We start from the raw sequence: 19,486 nt of genomic DNA, 5'->3' as shown, positions 1-19,486 counted from the left end.
CCTTAACTTTATAATTGTGATTTAGCTTAATTAGATTCTCCAAAAGATGAGTTATTTTCTTTGGGTTGGTTTAATTTTAATACATTTTTTTTTGTGTTCATTTATTTTATTAATTAAGTATATTGATCAAAATTTTGTATCTTCAATTAAGTTAAACATTTGGTTCTTAAAAAGAGATGTTCTTTAATGCTTTTCACTTACTCACATTTTATTCATTTTAAAATTGTTTTTTTAAGTTAAAGTATTTTTCTCAAATAAACTTTAAAAATGTTCGTCAAAACCTTTTCAATTAATTAAAATAAAATATACCTACTTAGTCATTTTCTCAAAAAGGGTTAGTCAATTAATTTAAAATGAAGTTCATGCTTTAATTTATTAAATTGGTTTAAATTATTATTTCAAAATGAATTAAATAAATTTTAATTAATCTAGTTTTATTAATATTCTAATCACTTGTATTTCGAGTCAAATGTTACATTTTGGACCCCTTTCTCTAAAAAAATAAAAATGAAATAAAATGCATCATTTATTTGACTATTTTTCTCAAAGTTAACCAAATATTGTAAATTATTATTCTTGTGTTAAATCATTTTTTTTAAATAGTCAAAATATATTTTAGTCAAGTCGCAGGTCAACCACATGTTAGCAGACACTTCAAATGCTTAAACCCTTCTCAAAGTGTAAATTGAACCCCGAACCCTCTTTGGTATTTTCAAATGATTTTTTCTGTTTAAATCTTTGAAAATTATAAGTTTTCTTAATTTCTTTAAAAAATTAAGTGGCAACTTTTTTTTAAGTATTTTTCTCAAATTGTTTTATACTTAGAACATTTCAAAAAAATTGATTTTTCTAAAGATAGGAAAATTACGGCACAACAAACATCACTTCCCGGATTAGAAGTTCTAAGTTCTTGTCCATATGCTTCAAGTTTGTTATAGTCATCAAGAAAACTCCCTTCTAGCTTTTCAAGAGCCAACCTCTTAGCCCTTTTAACCTTAGATGTAGACACATTCATGTTATAATAGTCTCTAACTCTTCACGCATGTCTTTTGCCTTAAATTGAGGATTATACTGAACTTTTCTCTTGAATAAATGTGCTAGTGTGTTAGCATTAGCCCTCAAATTTTTATAAGTAGAATCACATGTATGTACTGAATTCAATGTTTTGATGGAACAAGTACTACTTTTCTTATCCTTTGATACTAAAACTGTGAAGGAGCAACCTTTAACACATTTATACCCGGCCCTAGTTGTATCGATTTTCTTCACCCTTAGTCCATAACGATTGGCCATTGCATAGAAGCTTATTACCCTTCTAGCTTCCGGGATATCCTTAAATGTTTGCCCTTTCTCCAAAACTTTATAATTCTCCAAAGTATCAGTCACACCCCTTCTTTTTTCTTGGCTAAAGACCTCAAGTTCTTCCTCATTATAATCATTAGAATCTGATTCGTCGAATTCACTAGAACTACTTTCTTGGTCAGAAGCTACATCAACATCCACAGTATATGTCTCAGTATGAAATGTGGTGTTTTGAGCAAAAATACTCAAATTGAAAGAATTTACAGCAAAGAAATTTATCACTCTAAACTTCTTACTGAATAAGTACTGCAAAGTTCTTATACCATCATCGTCTATCACCAAATAGTACCTTCCATAAGGTCCAGTTAATAAATGTTGATTTACTTTAGTGAACCCTAAATTCTTTGTGAACTCTTTGCAAACATCAGCAAATCTAACATTATTGGCTTCATACCCAGACAAAACATGCACCGAATTCTGATTATATAATAGCTCAGGAGAAATTACCTATGTACCCCGTTGTGAAAAATCAAGTCAACTTTGTCAATCATCATCAAATACAACCCAAGAAAAAGGAACAAAGAAGGGCCCCTATCAGTAACTAAACACAATTTTAGTTCAAAAAAATCATAAAGAATCTCATATAACATAATAAAAAATTTCGGCACCACAAAACACCCAACAAAATCATAAAAAGATGAACTTTATCTCTAAAACTAAGTTCTTTTATGTGAATATTAACTGACAACAACATTATATTACACATAACGCAACAATACTTGATTTTGACAAAAACACACAAATCCAATTTGATTCTGACCAAAACATCCTAATCCTACATTAAAATATGATGAATATTAGTAGCATACCTTGAATCTATAGCTTTATATTTTATGAGAAACTTGATTGTCTTGCTTCAAAAGTTGGTAAAATCCTCACAATAAGAAACCCTAATAAGAAGCATAGTGTTCATCTGAACTACAAGCGGGATAGTTTGATCTAGAAATGATTGGAAGAAGAGTAAATAGAAGGGTGGGCCGGGTTAAATGGTAAATGGGTCAGGGTAAAAATAATAAAAAATTAAAAATCTAATAAGTGAAAATGTTAATTAAGATTAATTAAATTGTTTAAGAAGCTTCCGTTACTTTCGTTTCATTAAGGGCATTTTTGACCCATTTCTCTAGCAATAAAGGCATAAATGAACCAAAGTATAAACGAGAGACATTTTTGATCTTTTCACCCTTTTCCCTAGTATAAAAGATGGAGAGATATACTCCCCCATATATTTTTAATTATTTAATTTGGATTTGTACGCTTCTTAAAAAATAATAATTGATATTAATATTTTATCATCATATGCATATTAATTAATGATTTTTTTTTTTGTAACTAACATGAGTTTTATTAGTCACCAATTTCAAGCATTACAACTCGACTAGCTATCTACAAATTCATTGATCGTGAATTTAGACATAAAAATTTTAAATTTTTAAAAGTAAAATTTATATATTGAAAATTATATAAATAATACTATAAATTACAATAACTAATAACTTAATATATCAAAAAATAAAAAAATTAATTTAAAGAAATATTGATGGATATAAAAATTCTAATCGTGTTACATAAATAACGGAACTAAGACGGAGGGAATAATATTTATCATGCAAATTGTCAATAGGGGAAAGGAAATACGACACCTGCAACAAATCCCCAAGTTTAATTTTGCTGAGTTTCTAAAAATACAGATTTCTCGCTATGTCATGCCTATAAATGTAACGAACACAGGCTTAATTGTGGTAAAGATTACTACTTTTTCTCTGGTGAGCTCATCGTCTCGGTTCAATTTTTCTTTTTTTCCTTGATTCATCTGTAATTATATATGATTTTATGAAATGGGTCTGGTTATTTTGTACCGATTCTTCGAAATGTAACTTTGGATCGATTATCTTGTTGTATTGATGTTTTAATTTGTGATGAAACAGTGATTTTTGTGGTTGAATTCAGGGTATAATAATTTTGATCGGTTTATTTGAAGGTACATAGCAAGTAGAGAAAATGGGTAGGCTTTTTGTGATAACTCTTGAAGGAAGTATCTACAAATGCAAGCACTGTCAAACCCATTTTGCTTTGGCTGATCACATTATTTCTAAGGTTGGTTTTCCCCCTTTCTCTATTTTGGTTGTAGGGCCCATTTCTAGGGGGGCGCTCTCAATAGTATCTTTTTTCAGGCTTGAATCCGAGAACTCTGGTTAGGGTGGAGGATCCCAAACATGATTGTGTTATGAATCTGCTGAACTTGAAATATTATAAGTTTGATGCTTTATTGGAGATACCATTTCTAGGGCCGCGCTCTCAATAAGATTTTTTGTGCTGATAATAATGATGCTTATTAGGAAACTGATCTGATCAGAGTGGAACGAATACATAGGTTGCATAGTTGATTGATTTCTCCTTAGTGTCGATATTGTTTCTTCGTAAAATGTTGTTGTTCTGATACTATGGCTTCAATTGCAGTCTAGTGCAAGTTCCTTACTGACATATATAACTATGTGATTTTAATACCTGATTGCAAATGGAGAAAGAAAGAAAATTTCTAATCTAGTATATTTCCGTTCTCTGAAGCTCAAAAGAAAAAAAAGAACAGGAAAAACTTTTTCTGCCTTGGGAGTTAGGACAGACTGGGATACAAAGTGTGCGGCCCATGCTGTGGATGGGCTTGTTTGAGATTCAAGGCCAGTAATTCCCCATGGCCTCTTCAGAGCTTTAGGTCTGGGGGGTAGGGGGGCGGGAGTGTTAGGTGTGGGAGGCAGTAATAGTAGTTGCAGTTATTCCTTTGTCGCTTCACAATTTCCACTCTGCAAGGTTGCTTGATTCAGTAATATGCTGAATATTTCTCCCCCTACCTTCGTTGTTGGATGTGCATCCCAGTGCTTTGGATTGTTGGGGAACTACTCCTCTCAAGTGTGCGTTTAGGCTTAGATTGAGCTATTATCACTAGATGGTGGTGGTTGACTGGTTGCTATGACATTGTTCTAATTCATTCTCATGTTTTTCTAGAGAAGTATTATGGTATTACATCCCAACAACATTTGAANCCCAGAACTTTGAATTGTCGGGTGCTACTCATCTCAAGTGTGCATTTAGGCTTAGATTGAGCTATTATCACTAGATGGTGGTGGTTGACTGGTTGCTATGACATTGGTCTAATTCATTCTCATGTTTTTCTAGAGAAGTATTATGGTATTACATCCCAACAAACGTTTGAATAACACACAGATGTACTTGGCGGGATATCTTTGTATTTATCTTGTAGCCTATGTAATTAATTTCTTTCTGTCCTGTTTTAAAGTGGATGTATTCTGGTTTTTGAATAATCAACCTTTTGGTTTTGTTCCTGAATATCGTCACTTCTTTCCTTTTACAAGTGGCAAATAGCTGATTTAAGACTTGACTAGCTATTTAAAAGTTTAAGAAAAAAACTGATGATCACGTGATATTTTTAGCTAACTGCCATCTGAAATATTTGTCGATTACTCCCTCCCATTTCTTAACTAAAATTTTTGGGACATACATATTACATTTCTCACCGATGTATCAATTGGCAAATTATCTAGGAATTCAGACGGAACCTTGAAAAAGTATTAGAGAGTATAGGTTTTAGGATACTTAAGAGTAAGACAGAATAAATGCACTAAAAATATAGTTCCTATAAGTGGCACAAAGGGATGGTGAAGTGAGATTAGCTAGGAATTTGGTATTTAAATGCTGATAGTTCAAAAATCTAGGCCAGTCTTTGAGGAGAATGTCTAAAGGCAAGTCCTAATAATGGGTGTGTCACCAACAAAGTTATATGCAAATGAATGTTGGACCTAAAAATTATATTCGAAATGGCTACTATGGAAATGTGAATCTTATGATAGACATATAGTGTTATACAAGATTGGACCAGATTAGAAACGATTACATCATATTGAGGACACAACTGACATTCATAGACGATAAAATAAGACAAAGGTCGCTTTGAGATGGTTTGACCATGTTCTACTTAAACTTCCCAATACGCTGATCAACAGGTGTGATATCATAATGATTGAAGTTCTAAAAACAGACAAGCTAGAATTAAAATTGCAAGCTTCCCAATTGTCTCCAAAGACCCAAAATCCCATAGAATCAATGCGGATCTTGTTAAGACCCAAACAAAACAGAAGGAAATGATCCATATGGAAAATATCAACTAGTTGGGATTAAGGCCTATTTACAATACATACCGAGGTTCGGTGTTTGCTACGAGTCTTTTTGGTTTGGTTGAATACGTGTATGCCAATGTAGGAAAAATAGCTGTACCATTTATAAAGTCTATAATTTAGGGGAACCACTAAGTTGTCTTAAGTATGCTAGTAATTGAATGAAATAGGCTCAAACAACGAGGAATGGATATAAAGGATTTATATGGTCGACCCAGCTAACTTGGGATTGAGGCACAGTTGATTGAGTTATGGTGTTTTTTCACCGACATCTTTATTATTATGTGAATTAAGCAAAAGTGGAATCTTTAATCCTATTCGGAAAAAAAAGGTTTGGAATTCTATGATATATCATCCTTTGGATGGAAAATGAACCAATTTCTGATTTTAATTATCACATGAGTATGGTTATCTCTCTCTTCCCCCTTCCCCTCTTCCACTCCCCACTTCTCTTCCTCCCCACCCACCCCCTACCTAATTGGTGCTTTTGCTACTAGTTGGAAACTTGGATTGGAATATGAGAAGCAACCTAGCTAGATATATCTCAGTAAAATTGTAGGCAAGAGTGATAAATGATGAGTGTTTTTTAAAAGTTTTCCATTATCCAACTTGGTAGGCAACCTTCTCTTTACGAAGTGCGCTATTCCTATAAGAATTTCTTGATTCACCTCCATGTAATACTAGACTTTGTTTAGAGCAAACTGTATTTCATTTTCACGTTTTATAGAGGTTGTCCATCAACTAATTATGATTCCATTAGTCTCTTTCCAGTTATCCGATATATTTTTATCACATTTTGGTTTGTATTTTCTTCTGTTACCTCGACAAGTAACATTTTGCCAGAAATAATCAGGTTTATGTCATCATGTCTAAAAAGTTATATTTTTCAAAATATTACAATCAGACAAATCAAGCATAGCCTTATCTGTGGGTTTTACAAACTGCAACCTGTTATTGTCGGTCGATTTTGTCCGAGTGTATTTGTAAAGAAGTGGAAATTGGACCTAACTCAACTTCAAGACTAGCTCAATAGATGAGGATGGTCTTTGACAATATAAGGTGATAAAACCCACTCATTTTTCGCTTTGGGGCTTTGAGAAGCAGTACTTAAGAGAAGTACAATAGTCTGTTCAAATTATAGAATCTAGTAGATACAATGAATTTGAGGATTGTCNTGATTCCATTAGTATCTTTCTGGTTATCCGATATATTTTTATCACATTTTGGTTTGTATTTTCTTTCGTTACCTCGACATGTAACATTTTGCCAGCAATAATCAGGTTTGTGTCAACATGTCTAAAAAGTTATATTTTTCAAAATATTACAATCAGACAAATCAAGCATAACCGTTGCCCATCAACTAATTATGATTCCATTAGTCTCTTTCTGGTTATCCGATATATTTTTATCACATATTGGTTTGTATTTTCTTTCGTTACCTCGACACGTAACATTTTGCCAGCAATAATCAGGTTTGTGTCAACATGTCTAAAAAGTTATATTTTTCAAAATATTACAATCAGACAAATCAAGCATAACCTTATCTGTGGGTTTTACAAACTGCAACCTGTTATTGTCGGTCGATTTTTTTTTTTTTTTTGATAACCGAGAAATCCGTATGTGACCCGCCCTTCGATTTTGTCCGAGTGTATTTGTAAAGAAGTGGAAATTGGACCTAACTCAACTTCAAGATCTAGCTCAAAAGATGAGGATTGATCTTTGACAATATAAGGAGATAAAACCCACTCATTTTCCGCTTTGGGGCTTTGAGAAGCAGTACTTAAGAGAAGTACAATAGTCGGTTCAAGTTATAGAATCTAGAAGATACAATGAATTTGAGGATTGTCAGTTGTTTTCAAAAGTTAAGAATCATGAAGTGATAGGAATCTTGAATATTTGTGATTCATGAGTCTTTCACTACTGTAGGGGGATTAGTTAGGAAAGGGGAATCCTACTATTAGGTTGAATACATTGATCTCAGTTCATTTGGACCTACTTTTTTTACCTTATCATTGTAGGTTCTTATTAACTTGTTAAATTCATAGTCCTTAAATGTGAATGCAATTTGTTAATGATTCTTTTCCATTTTAAGTTGAAGGATGAGAGTCAATTATATCAAAAAAGGAAAAGATCAGTTAATTTCCTTTTCATGGAAGAACAAATTTTTAAGAGATGAAACCTAGGCAAAAAGAAATTGGGTGCATAAGTGAAGCCAATGTTCTGAGGTCTTGTCTGTGGTGCCCATAATCAACTTCAGATACGAGGGCGTCTTATCTATTGATTTTCTCTGGAGTCTGGAGATGGAATCCTGATTGCTCAAAATTGTGATTGTCGATTTAGTACGATTGTGGGAATGTGTTGACCTTAGAGAATGGTCCACTATGAAATGGATCTCACCATTTTAATCATTAGGTTGGCTTTACATGGCTTATCTCTCTCATAATCTGGTCTCTGGAGCAGGGGTTTGTGTAGCTTGCAATAGATAGTTACCCCAGTGCACAAACCTCTGGGCATAGTCTAGTTTTCTTAGCATTAGTCTTCTACAAAGCTTTCTTACCTATAAATGAGTTAAGTAGTAGATCACCACAAATTGTTGGGTTCTCGTTTGTGTCTTTTTCTTATAACCATGACTTTAAGCACTGACATACTGATGCTTCACAATGGCAGAAATCCACTTTGGGTCTTGATGTTGAATTTTTTATGGCACTAGTTGCCATTGTAGTTCACATAATACTGCCACATAACCATTTACCCATCCTGTATCGATGGAAGAGAGCTCTGAATTTAATGCTGGATAATCATTTTAATACTCAATATCCCTATATTTTAACAGTGAGACTTTGTTATACTAGCCATGGACAAAGTCATGCAAAACATCAGCTGTTTGATATTGTTAGGCAACATGTAACAACCAAATAGAAGTAACTGATCATACTTCTTATACTGACAACCTATGGTACCTGAAGGATCTATGATTCTTGTTTATAAGTTATGTTTGTAGGTAATTATTTGACTTTTTCATCTTGAAGGTTCACCTTCAGTCTTAGTGTGTTGGTTCCATTTTTCTATGACGAAGTTTGGATAACTTTCCATTTGTTGTTATCAGTTTTATATAAGGCCAACTAGCATTTCTTGTCCTTAAGTCTAATCTTTTCAACCATTTCAATCTTTTTCTATCTTATTCCAATCTATGTGAGTATTGAACTCGCTAGTTTTTTAGAATATAAATGAAGTTAGGAACTTTCTAATGGGTATACCCTTGAAGAGACTACCTCGAACCATCATGTCCAATATATTGCTATCTTATTTCTATCTATGTCAATATGACTTACTAGGTTATTTCGAATACAAATGAAGTTAAGTCACTTCTAATTGCTATTCCCTTGAAGAAAGCTCTACGGATGCTATTAGTAGTTGTTACTGGTTTTATTCCTGGTCTTCTGGATTATGTTGTCTTTATGCTACTAACTGCAAACTGGCTGGAAAACACATTACACTTACGTGAGTTATGATATTTCTGCTTTACATATATGTATTCTAATGATCTTGTAAGTTTTTTTACAGTCATTCCACTGCAGTCATGGGAGAGCTTACCTCTTTGATAAAGTGTAAGTGTTCTTTGACTTGTGAAGCTCAAAATTACCTGCCATTTTATATGGAGTGCTTTCACCTTTAATAGTGGAGGAAAACTTTGAAGCCATCAGTGATTAAAATCAGGCAGTGAATGCTTGAATTATATCAGTTCATGCATCTCCACATTCTCTTATAACTTAATTTTTTTGTTGCAATTACTTGAACTACTAGCAACATAATCTACTTGAGGTCACAAAGGTCTTTGTAGTGGTGTTATACATCACAGACTAAGATTCACATTTCTCAGATACTATATTGAGGATAGGCATAGTAGACACAGTCATTACATGCAATGATTCATGCTTTACACTTGTAAATTGTGTTTTATGTCTTGCTCCTTTTTTGTGCATTGCAGTGTGAATGTAACAGTTGGAGCAAAAGAAGAGCGGATGATGATGACCGGAATGCACACTGTTGTTGACATATTCTGTGTGGGGTGTGGCTCAATTGTGGGCTGGAAATATGTGAGCTTTCTCTTCACCAAAGATCTGATTTTTATCTCTCTTTTTCTGATCTTTAGTTACCCTGATATTCTTACTGTCAACTCTCAACTAATTCCCAGGAAGCCGCACATGACAAGACTCAAAAGTACAAGGAAGGGAAATTCATTCTTGAGAGGTATCTAGTGTGCTTTCGCGTTTTAATGTGGGATCTTGGTATTCCAAGAGTTTAATTCTCTTGTATTTTTCTTTGTACTATTAATCTATAGGTTTAAGGTCGCGGGTCCAGATGGAAGCCTCTATACAGTAAGCCATGATGATGAGCTTGGAAGCGATGATGAACCTTAACTAGCCATCCTACCATATCATTACTCATCCCTTAATAGTCAACTGTACATACTCTAACTTCCTCCCTTGTTGGTATAAGGAACCTTGATTTTCATACGCTAACTTGTAATAGCCAAGTTTTACAGGATACTTTTAGAATGGTCATCCTTTTAGCTCTTATACTTGTTTTGACGGAAGTGAAGTATTCAGTTAGCAGTTAGCAGATCGGTTTAAGCAACCAGAAAGTGTAATTTCAGTATTTTGGCTGAAGTTTTTGTTTGATCTTGATCACACTGCTAACCACATTTAGGTACATAAATTGTTGGGGGACGCGCGGTCTCTTAGGTCACATCTGTAACTGTCTTCTTACCCAGCTGTTACCAAGGTCCTCTGGACTCATATTGCTGTAAAAGATGGAGATTAGTAAGTAGCCAAAATGGTGTAGAAGAGGAACCCAAGAAATATGAATATAGGTAATAGTGGAAAAGCATTTGATAGTTGATACCATGACAAATATATGATTCATAACACATCACTAGAATTATAATAATGTGCAGATTTTTTTTTATAGGGAGCGTTTTCTTCTCCAATGGGCCTTACACCATGACTATGAGAATCTAAATTTGTCATAGTAATTTAATGAGAATCTAAATTTGTCACGAGTCACAACTTTAATGTGAGTACCTGACAAAAATTAAAAAAGAAGAAGAGAATAATTAATTAATTAATCATCGTGTGATATTTCTGTGAACATTACCACATGGGACTAATCCATCTTCATTCAGTAATGAACAAGATGACCTAACTCTGGATTCATAACGTATATTTACTCAAATCTAGTTTTAGGGGGCGTTAACTGTACGATTAAGAAATAGGTTATTTATGTATTAATTTTTAGAAATCCACACAACTAATACACATGTATAAAGTATGAGGGAATTTATATATTATTTTATGCAGGATAAATGATAGCATAATTAATACATGAATAATTAATTTCCACATAACATAATACATAAATTTACTCAAAAAATATCATTTCAATACAATAATTCAGTATTTTCTAAAATATGAATGGTAAAATCTTACTCAGTGTTTACATCAATATCGAGACATACACAACTTTCACTTATCATGATTAATTAATCAAAAAATTATTTTATTAAATTACTTAGCCACGATAAGTTATAATTAAACAAGTCAGTGATTACTTTTTTGTATTATAAAGGACAATTGGCAGTAAGTGATTGGTTTTTGTACTAATTAATGGTTTACTTATAAAATAGAGATACGCGGAAATTGACAAATATTCCATACGTCTTAGGTAGCTGACCACTTCCTCAAACGTTTAAGTTGATATATATATATATATATATATATATATAAATCAAAAGCAGGACTAAACTGAGAGTCAGTAGCATAAACAACAATATAATTTATAATATAGCAGTTAATTTTATATATTTCAACGCGATTACTTATTGTTATTAATTAGATGTGGCCTTGATTTTGGCCTTAAATTTTGCTTTTGTTAGTGCATGTCCCTTTCTCCTAAAGTCACCACAAAAGACTTCTTATAATTTAAATTTTAAAAAAAATTAAAAGAGGGATTAGAACATATAGTTCAATGATATTTATATTCTTACGACAGAGTTCTAGATGAAGGGTGGTGATAAAATTATTTTAACAATAATCAGTCGTAAGGCGTAGTCGGAAGCTTCACAACATTTAATATATATGTATAAACATGAGATAGTTTGGACATGTGCATAGGAGGTGCATCGATGCCCTAGTGAGGAGGTGCGCGCGAGAGGTTGGATATAGAGGATACACGGATTGGTAGGAGTAGGCCGAAAAAGTATTGCGGAGAGGTAATTAGACATAGCAAGGTGCAACTTCATATTGCCGAGGACATGACTTTAGATAGGAAGAAGTGGAGGTCGCATATTAGGGTAGAAGGCTAGAAGGGGTAGAATGTTGTCTTGCCGTGTAGAGGTTTAGTGCCTGTTACAAGACTAGTCGTACCCTTATAGTTCTTTTCATATGTTGTTTATTGCATTTCGATTATCACTTTATTTTGTTGTTGTTACTATTTCTCTCTTATGCTTTGTCCATTGTATTCGTCTTTTTTTACCTGAGTTTGTTATACTTGAGTCGAGGGTCTTTCGAAAACAACCTCTCTACTTGCTCTACAAGGTACTGACAAGGTCAACGTATACTTTACTCCCCCAAACCCCACTTTGTGGGATTTCACTAGATATGTTATTATTGTATAAAAATAATTTTCAACTTATATATATATAATATAATTTTTGACAAAAAATATTCAACTGATCACCTTACTACATATAATATTATTGAAATTGCCTACTCTAAATTTTGGCCACCAACATGTTCTAATTGATATTTTCAATAATGATATAATTAAATGAAGAGAATAATAGTGAAAGTTGTAAATGTAAATAAAGAATGTGGTAAGTCAAGTAAAATCAACCTAACTGATATTAGGAATTTTGAGACACATTTTTATGTTTTAATTTTCTTGTTGGAATGTTAGAATAAGAAAATAAAATACATGTAGAGAATACATAATTCTTTAAAGATATGTAGAAAAAAGTGACTAAGTCAAAATTTCTCCATTTAGAATGTTTAATTTTTCTTCTTTAATAGAAATGGAATTAAACGGGTGTTCATACTTTGACTTGTTCCTAATTAATTAGTTTTAGCTCTTTGATTAATCTTCCTCAGTTTTGTACTTAATGTTTAATTTCTATGAGTCTTGTGTGACTTGCTTTTACTTTTCTGTTTCTTTATTTATTACTTCAAAGTCACACGTTGAAAAATGTTATTAGTACTAGCCGCAAATTAGTCATAATTTAAAATGGTAGATCAATGTATGAGATAATCATATGGTATCTTCTTAATTAATTAGTTAATTAATCCTATTGAATATGTCCAAATGGACAGCCAGATAGTTAATTTGTTGGGTTTGAATTTTAGTGATTTCATGGTCTTTTTCTACGTGTTGTAGGTCAATTAGTAGGTTCTTTTTTCTCAAAAATGAAGTGAAATTTTTTGACAATTTTTTTTTCCAAAAAAGAAAGCTAATTTGAAAACTTTGCAAGTTTTGAAAAGTTTGTGTGTCAACGCGTATAGGTGCAAAAGTGCACAAATATCAAGTATTTTTATTTGAAGTTTGGTATAATTTGCTAAGGTTAATTTCTAATATTTTATAGTGTAAGTAAAGATTAACTAAAACTTTAATCATGTGTGTTTGAAGTGCGATTAAATATTTTTACTAAAACAAAAGTTATTTCTGAAATTCGGTCATACATGAGTGAAGTGCATGTAAAGCAGGTTAAAATTTTAGTAATGTGTATTAAAAGTGCAATTGATATTTTTACCAAAAAAATTTGTTCTTCGAATTTTACATGTAAAAATTGATTAAAACTTCAGTCATATATGTATGAGTGCAGTCTAATTTTTTGAAGTTATTGAAGTTACTTTATTATTGAGATTTAAACGGTGAGTTGAATTTTGGCCTCTTGGCCATCAACCTGTTCTAACTGAAACTTCCATTTAATAAATATAATTAATTTGAAGAAAATAATATTGAAAGTTGTAAATAAAGAATGTGGTAATTAGTCAAGTAATACCAACCAATACCTTATATTAAGAATTTGAAACACAATTTTATGTCTTAATTTTCTTGTTGAAATGTTAAGCTAAGAAAATTCATGTAGAGAAATACATACATAATTCTTGAAAAAAAGTGACTAAGTCAAATTTCTCCATGTTGAAATTAGAGAGAGTCTAGCAATAATAATAAATGTATTTAATTTTCTTTTTATAAAAATGAAATTAAACGGGCGTTCCTTTTTTGACGTGTTCTTAATTAGTTTGTTTAATTTAATTAATCTTCCTCAAATTTGTATGTTGGGGGAATGTTTAATTTCATGAGCTAATTAATTAAGTAGCTTTCTTTCATTGGATGCTTCTATTTTTTTTTGTTTCTTTGTTAACTTCAATTGGTACACGTTGAAAAATGTTAAACTAGTTTCTAATTAGTCATAAAAAGGGTTGGAAATTCAATGTATGTGATAATCATATATCTACTTAATTGTAAATATATGTATAAAAAATGTTCTTTGAAAAATTGCTAGTTTGAATTTTAGTGATTTCATGATCTTTTGCTTGCTCTCTTATTATAATGTCGTGAAAAGAAAAATATAGATCGAAATGAGCCCATATTTTAATGAGTTGGGAGAGAACTGAGGAAATGTATAAGGTGTGTTTTATATATATGGAGATGTTTTTCAAAAAAATTGTGTTTGGTTGATCAAAATGTTTGAAAAATATTTTCTCGAGGAAAATAAGTTTCTTAAAAATGAGGAAAATGACTTCCCTAATAAAGATAAGGAAAACAGATTGTATAAGTGACATTCCAAATTTATTTTTTCTCCTCCCACCCACGCAATCTCCCCGACCCCAGCCCTCCACCACCCCTGAACCCCACTCCTCATCCCATCTGGCCTCAAATGTCTTTAGAATAATAAGTTCATACTTACTTACTAAACACTAGAAAATAAATAAGAAATGCACTTTTTTCGAAGAAAACATTTTCTAGCTAGGAAATCATTTTCCATGAAAAACATTTTTCTTCATACCAAACACGCACACGTTTGGCCATGCAATTTGAAGTTTAAATTTGAAACAAATATATATTTATAATATATGAACAAAACTTGAACTTCAATTTGAAATTGAATTTTTTTAAATTTCAAATATTCTTATTAAAAGGTAGGATTTTAATTCCAAGTCTGTGATATCAATTTTCTTAAAATTTAAAAATTTGCCCCACAAATCAATGTTTTGGGTAACAAAGGACCTATAATTTCAAATCCTTAAAAATTAAATGCTCGACGTGAAGAAGTTGTTCCTATATATCATACGAAAGAATTAAATTAAAGAACAATTAGTTAATAATATTGTTGATTTTGGATTAGTAAATCTTTGTAAATTATGTGTAATTGAAACTTTGTAATAACATATAATCCCAAATATTTATTGATAAAAAATATATAAAAATATGTAATTTATTGATATAACGTCTTAGAATATTTCGATATCTTAATTATGATTGAGCAAACAATTAGTCAATAAATTATAGACGTCGATCCCTTCTTTCCCACTTCACACCTCAAAACTCACCCTTCTTATATATAGACTTATAGAGATATAAGCGCGCTTTCACATTTTCTTAACCCGAAATTATAGTAGTAACCATCTTTTTCAACATAAAATGTCAGAAAAACCTGGTGATATCATCCTTAAATAGTTGAGGCTTGTGTCTTTAACACATTGACCATAATTTGGACGGTACCATGATCCACTCTTATCTTCACTTTGCCTTCTCACTAGGTCACTTGTCCTTTACAATAATTCAAAATACGAAATAAATGAGAGTTTTGGATTTGTTATAGTCTGAGGTATATCTACGCGTAATTTGTGGATTTACATGAATTCAATAACTTTTAGTCTTTTACTTATATTTATTTTTGGCTTAATATATTGATAATTTTTTAAAATTTGCTACAGATTTATTTAGATATTTAAGAAATGTTTTTATTAGATATTTTTGATATAATTTTATTTTATGTGTGAAAAAATTAACTACTTAAAATATTTTAGATTCGTTAATTATAAGAATTAGTCTCTGTAAGTCGTAAAACCTTAGACATGTTCTAATTGAGGATGATGTATATAATTAAGAAAATTTCGATATTACGCGTAAAAATATATTCAAAATTTAAATCAAAAGTGTCTATAGGTAATATAAATATTTTATCATGTATTTAGATGCTCAATGATATAACTCAATGATAGAGTGTCACTTTAACATGGTGAAAGTCATCAGTTCAGGCCTGATTATTCCTTAGCCCAATGAAGAGGGGGATGGGGGTTTCTAATTGTATTTACTCCCCCGCCATTGTTCAATGAGAATGAATAAGAGGTCCTTGAGGGGGCAAAATTGTCTATATTTCTGATGAGAGCAAACTTTGGGCGAATATAAAGTGTACGAATACAAGTTATGTCTCGAATGATAGACAATTTTAAAACCGACTTGTCTATGAACCAAGAAGCTATAAGTAATACAATTATAAATTTCATGAAAAGTTCGACCTTGGCTGAGTAGTAGGACCAGTTCCCCCGTCAACTACTTATTGATCTGTTGGTAAACTCTCTTACCTTAAGGTCTAATTACATCATCCTTAATTAGAATATGTTTATGGCTTATAGAGATTAATTCATATAATTGAAGAATATAACATATTTTAAATAGTTATTTTATCTAGTAATGAATATTTGAAAACATGCGCAAATGTGTTTTCAAAATTTGAATTTTAAAAATCTAATAGAAATATCTTATCAGGATTTAGATTCTCAATTAAAATAAGTCTTAGTTTCAAGCGTCTAAATGAAATTTACTAACAAATTTAAAAGACTGCCAATAAAATTTATCAATGTCTTTCTACATTCACAAAGTAAACGTCAAATATGTTATTGTTAAAATCATCTTATTTGAAATTATGAATTCACCTTTGATTATCGTACATAAATGAATTAGAATTAGTTCTAGAGAACTTCAATTTTTTTTAGCCCAGCTAGAGCTAGCTAATACATGCTTGCACCGACTCCTATATGTCATCAATTAACAGTTCACATTTCATTCAAGCATATTTTGTGAAGATAAATCATTGTTTGTTTTATTACTTTCATGAGTCAATTGTCAAACAAAATGTGATTCATGAACCCATAATTTTACTACTTCCAGTTTTTATTTTCAACTTTTTATTTGATTGATTTTATAAATGACATGTTACACTTGAATATATGATTCAAATTGACGCGTTGAGTCATGCATGGACGTACATTTAAGTTTTTTTTTTTCTCCCGGAGTTCGAGTAAATTTGGATTCGCATCGAAAAGTTTCAGAGGTAAAACGCTCTCAAACAAAAATGATTCCGTATCTAAGGGGGACTCAAATTCATGAACATTGGTTAAGAATGAAGAAATATTTATCACTTCATCACAACAACCATTTTTGGTACGTACATTTAATTAAGTTGGTGCAAAAAGCTCTTTAGATGTATATCATTTAAAGAGTGAGGTGGAGTGATAAATATTTCTTCATCCTTAATTAGAGTGTTAGAATTTGAGTTATGAGAATGAAATTATCTTTGGTAACGAGTACTTAACTTCAAAGTGCAGCGTTTTTGCTACTAACAACAAAAACAACTTTTATAAGCAATAAATATGCACATTAACAAAAAATGCTAAATTAAACCTTTATTGATATTAGTTGTTATTAGATTTAATGTCGCTATAGCTTTAGAGATGTTTACAAAGAGTGTTAATTATCACTAAAATACATATTTAGCAGTAATTAAACTATTAACAAAAATTAATTATTGCTAAAGATTATTTTTAATGTAATGTACCTAAATCTGAATTAGTTAATCCATAAAAAAATATCAAACACTATGTGAGAAATTAAAAAAAAAAGTATAGATGCATGATTTTTATTAACATAACCTTTGATCGCGAAAAGTTAATCCAAAATAAAACTTTCCGACGTGAATTTCAACTACTCAAATGTGAAACACAAAAGTATTTAACTGTCCCATTTTGTAGGCTCTTTGGGATTTTCCTGCCACGGAACTAAAAGTACAGTGGTAATTATAGTTGATGAGGCAGATGAAGCTCGTGGTTATAAATGACCTTTATTGTGGACCTCAAAGTAAATGATCTAGTGATTTAATTTGTGCGATATTATTTTAATGAATATTATATTTTTGTTAATAAAAATATCACATACTATTAACTTTAAAAATAAAATTAAAAAAGAAATCAGAGATAAGATAGAATTATTATTAAAAGGAATTGAGTAAAAATTTAAATACTCACTCTATTTTATTTTGTTTGGTTTTTATACTAAAATAGATTTTTTTGTGTTAGCAAATAATTTTTTATACTATTTTCTTTCAGTACTATCCTTATCATTAAATAATTACATAAAGTATTAGTAATCAAATTTTAAAAATACTATTAATAATATTAATTTAGTAAAATAAATCCTTTAATAAATATTTTTTAAAAGAAAGTGTCAAATCAACAACCAAGTAAAATAAAATGGAGGGAGTAATAAGTAAAACAAAATGAAAAAAAAATATAAGTTAACGATGCAATCACACTAAATCAGTTATAACATAAAATAAAGTTATTCACCTTTCAAATATTAATAAATTTAAATATAATAGAATAAAATGTAAATAAAAATCATACTTAAAATAACAATACAATACGATAAATAATAGTCATCCAAACAAATTGTAAATATTGTATAGTTGAATCTCAATTGTATCATTCAGTGTATTGGCTCAAGTGCTGGATTCTTGTACCCGTAAATCGTCACAAATTGTCATGAATACATCAGAAAAGTCAACAGTTGACTCAGATTTATTAGAGTAACAGAGTATAAATAAATAAATATTGAGTCTAACTCAACTTTAAAAGTAAGCATATATTTTCTTTAAATCTATATTAAATAAATTGTTGGGGCATGACACTTTTCAAAATAATTTATGGCATAGATTAACTGCTACTTTCTACTATTGCCCTCTTAATTATTTTCCTACAAAATGTAAAATAGTTAAAAACTTTATTAATAAAAAATAAATATAAAGGAAAAAAATTCTCAATAATTTTCTTGAAAATTTAACAATTTTTTTTTAAAATTTTATTTTATCCTCCCTAGGAGTTTCCACCCCTTTTGCTTCCTTGGTGACTCGAAACTCACAACCTTTGGGTTGGAAGTGAGGGATGCTTACCATCCGAGCAACTCCCTCTCGTCTGAAAATTTAAACAATTCACTTTTTTATGGACAATTAAAAAAATTCAAAAATTCAGTTAATATAGACTAAAGGGGGATATAAAGTAGACTATGTATTTTTTTTTATTGAATGTGAGACTCTTCAACACAATGATTCACGCATCACGCCCAAGACTAGACATTTGGCCCGTGCAAATCTAACATTTTTATATATAAACAACAATTGTGCTGGATCCTACTCTAATACTATTATATAAAAAGATGAATTTTGAATCTAATCAATCGATCGATAAAATCTAATTCATTTAGGGTAAATTATATTGAGGAAACTACATGTTCCTTTTTCATTGGATTTGTGACTGTTAAACAAAAATGAAAAAGAAACAGAGATAATGACCCTCTCCATGGACCAATTCTTAGTGTGTTTCCCACAGTAGATGTATTTTGGATACCACTAAAAGAAAAAAAAAAGAATATGTCAATTGTCATCACAGATGGATGATATAAATTAAAGTGAAACATGAATTGCCACTAGTTGTAAATATCGTATTCACTTCTTTATACTTCATACAATATACAATATTTCTAATCTCTAATCATAGTCAATTTGTATAATTTACTTAATATGTATTCCACTTGAATTA

At 30.8% G+C, this 19,486-nt stretch overlaps 1 protein-coding gene across 1 annotated transcript; it reads left to right on the top strand.

Moving 5' to 3' along the window:
- Nucleotides 1–2,990: 2,990 nt before the first annotated feature.
- LOC125865097 (protein yippee-like) lies at nucleotides 2,991–10,112 on the top strand. The gene is made up of 6 exons (XM_049545265.1): nucleotides 2,991–3,125; nucleotides 3,341–3,456; nucleotides 9,114–9,157; nucleotides 9,538–9,646; nucleotides 9,745–9,800; nucleotides 9,892–10,112. Exons 2-6 carry the CDS (start codon nucleotides 3,361–3,363, stop codon nucleotides 9,968–9,970), a joined length of 384 nt encoding a protein of 127 aa, XP_049401222.1. The 5' UTR covers nucleotides 2,991–3,125; nucleotides 3,341–3,360; the 3' UTR covers nucleotides 9,971–10,112.
- Nucleotides 10,113–19,486: the final 9,374 nt, after the last annotated feature.

This window comes from Solanum stenotomum, chromosome 5 (assembly GCF_019186545.1).
Source record: "Solanum stenotomum isolate F172 chromosome 5, ASM1918654v1, whole genome shotgun sequence".
Taxonomy (NCBI): Eukaryota; Viridiplantae; Streptophyta; class Magnoliopsida; order Solanales; family Solanaceae; genus Solanum; species Solanum stenotomum.
Note: the sequence above shows the minus strand (reverse complement) of the source record. Positions and strands in the feature narration are given on the sequence as shown.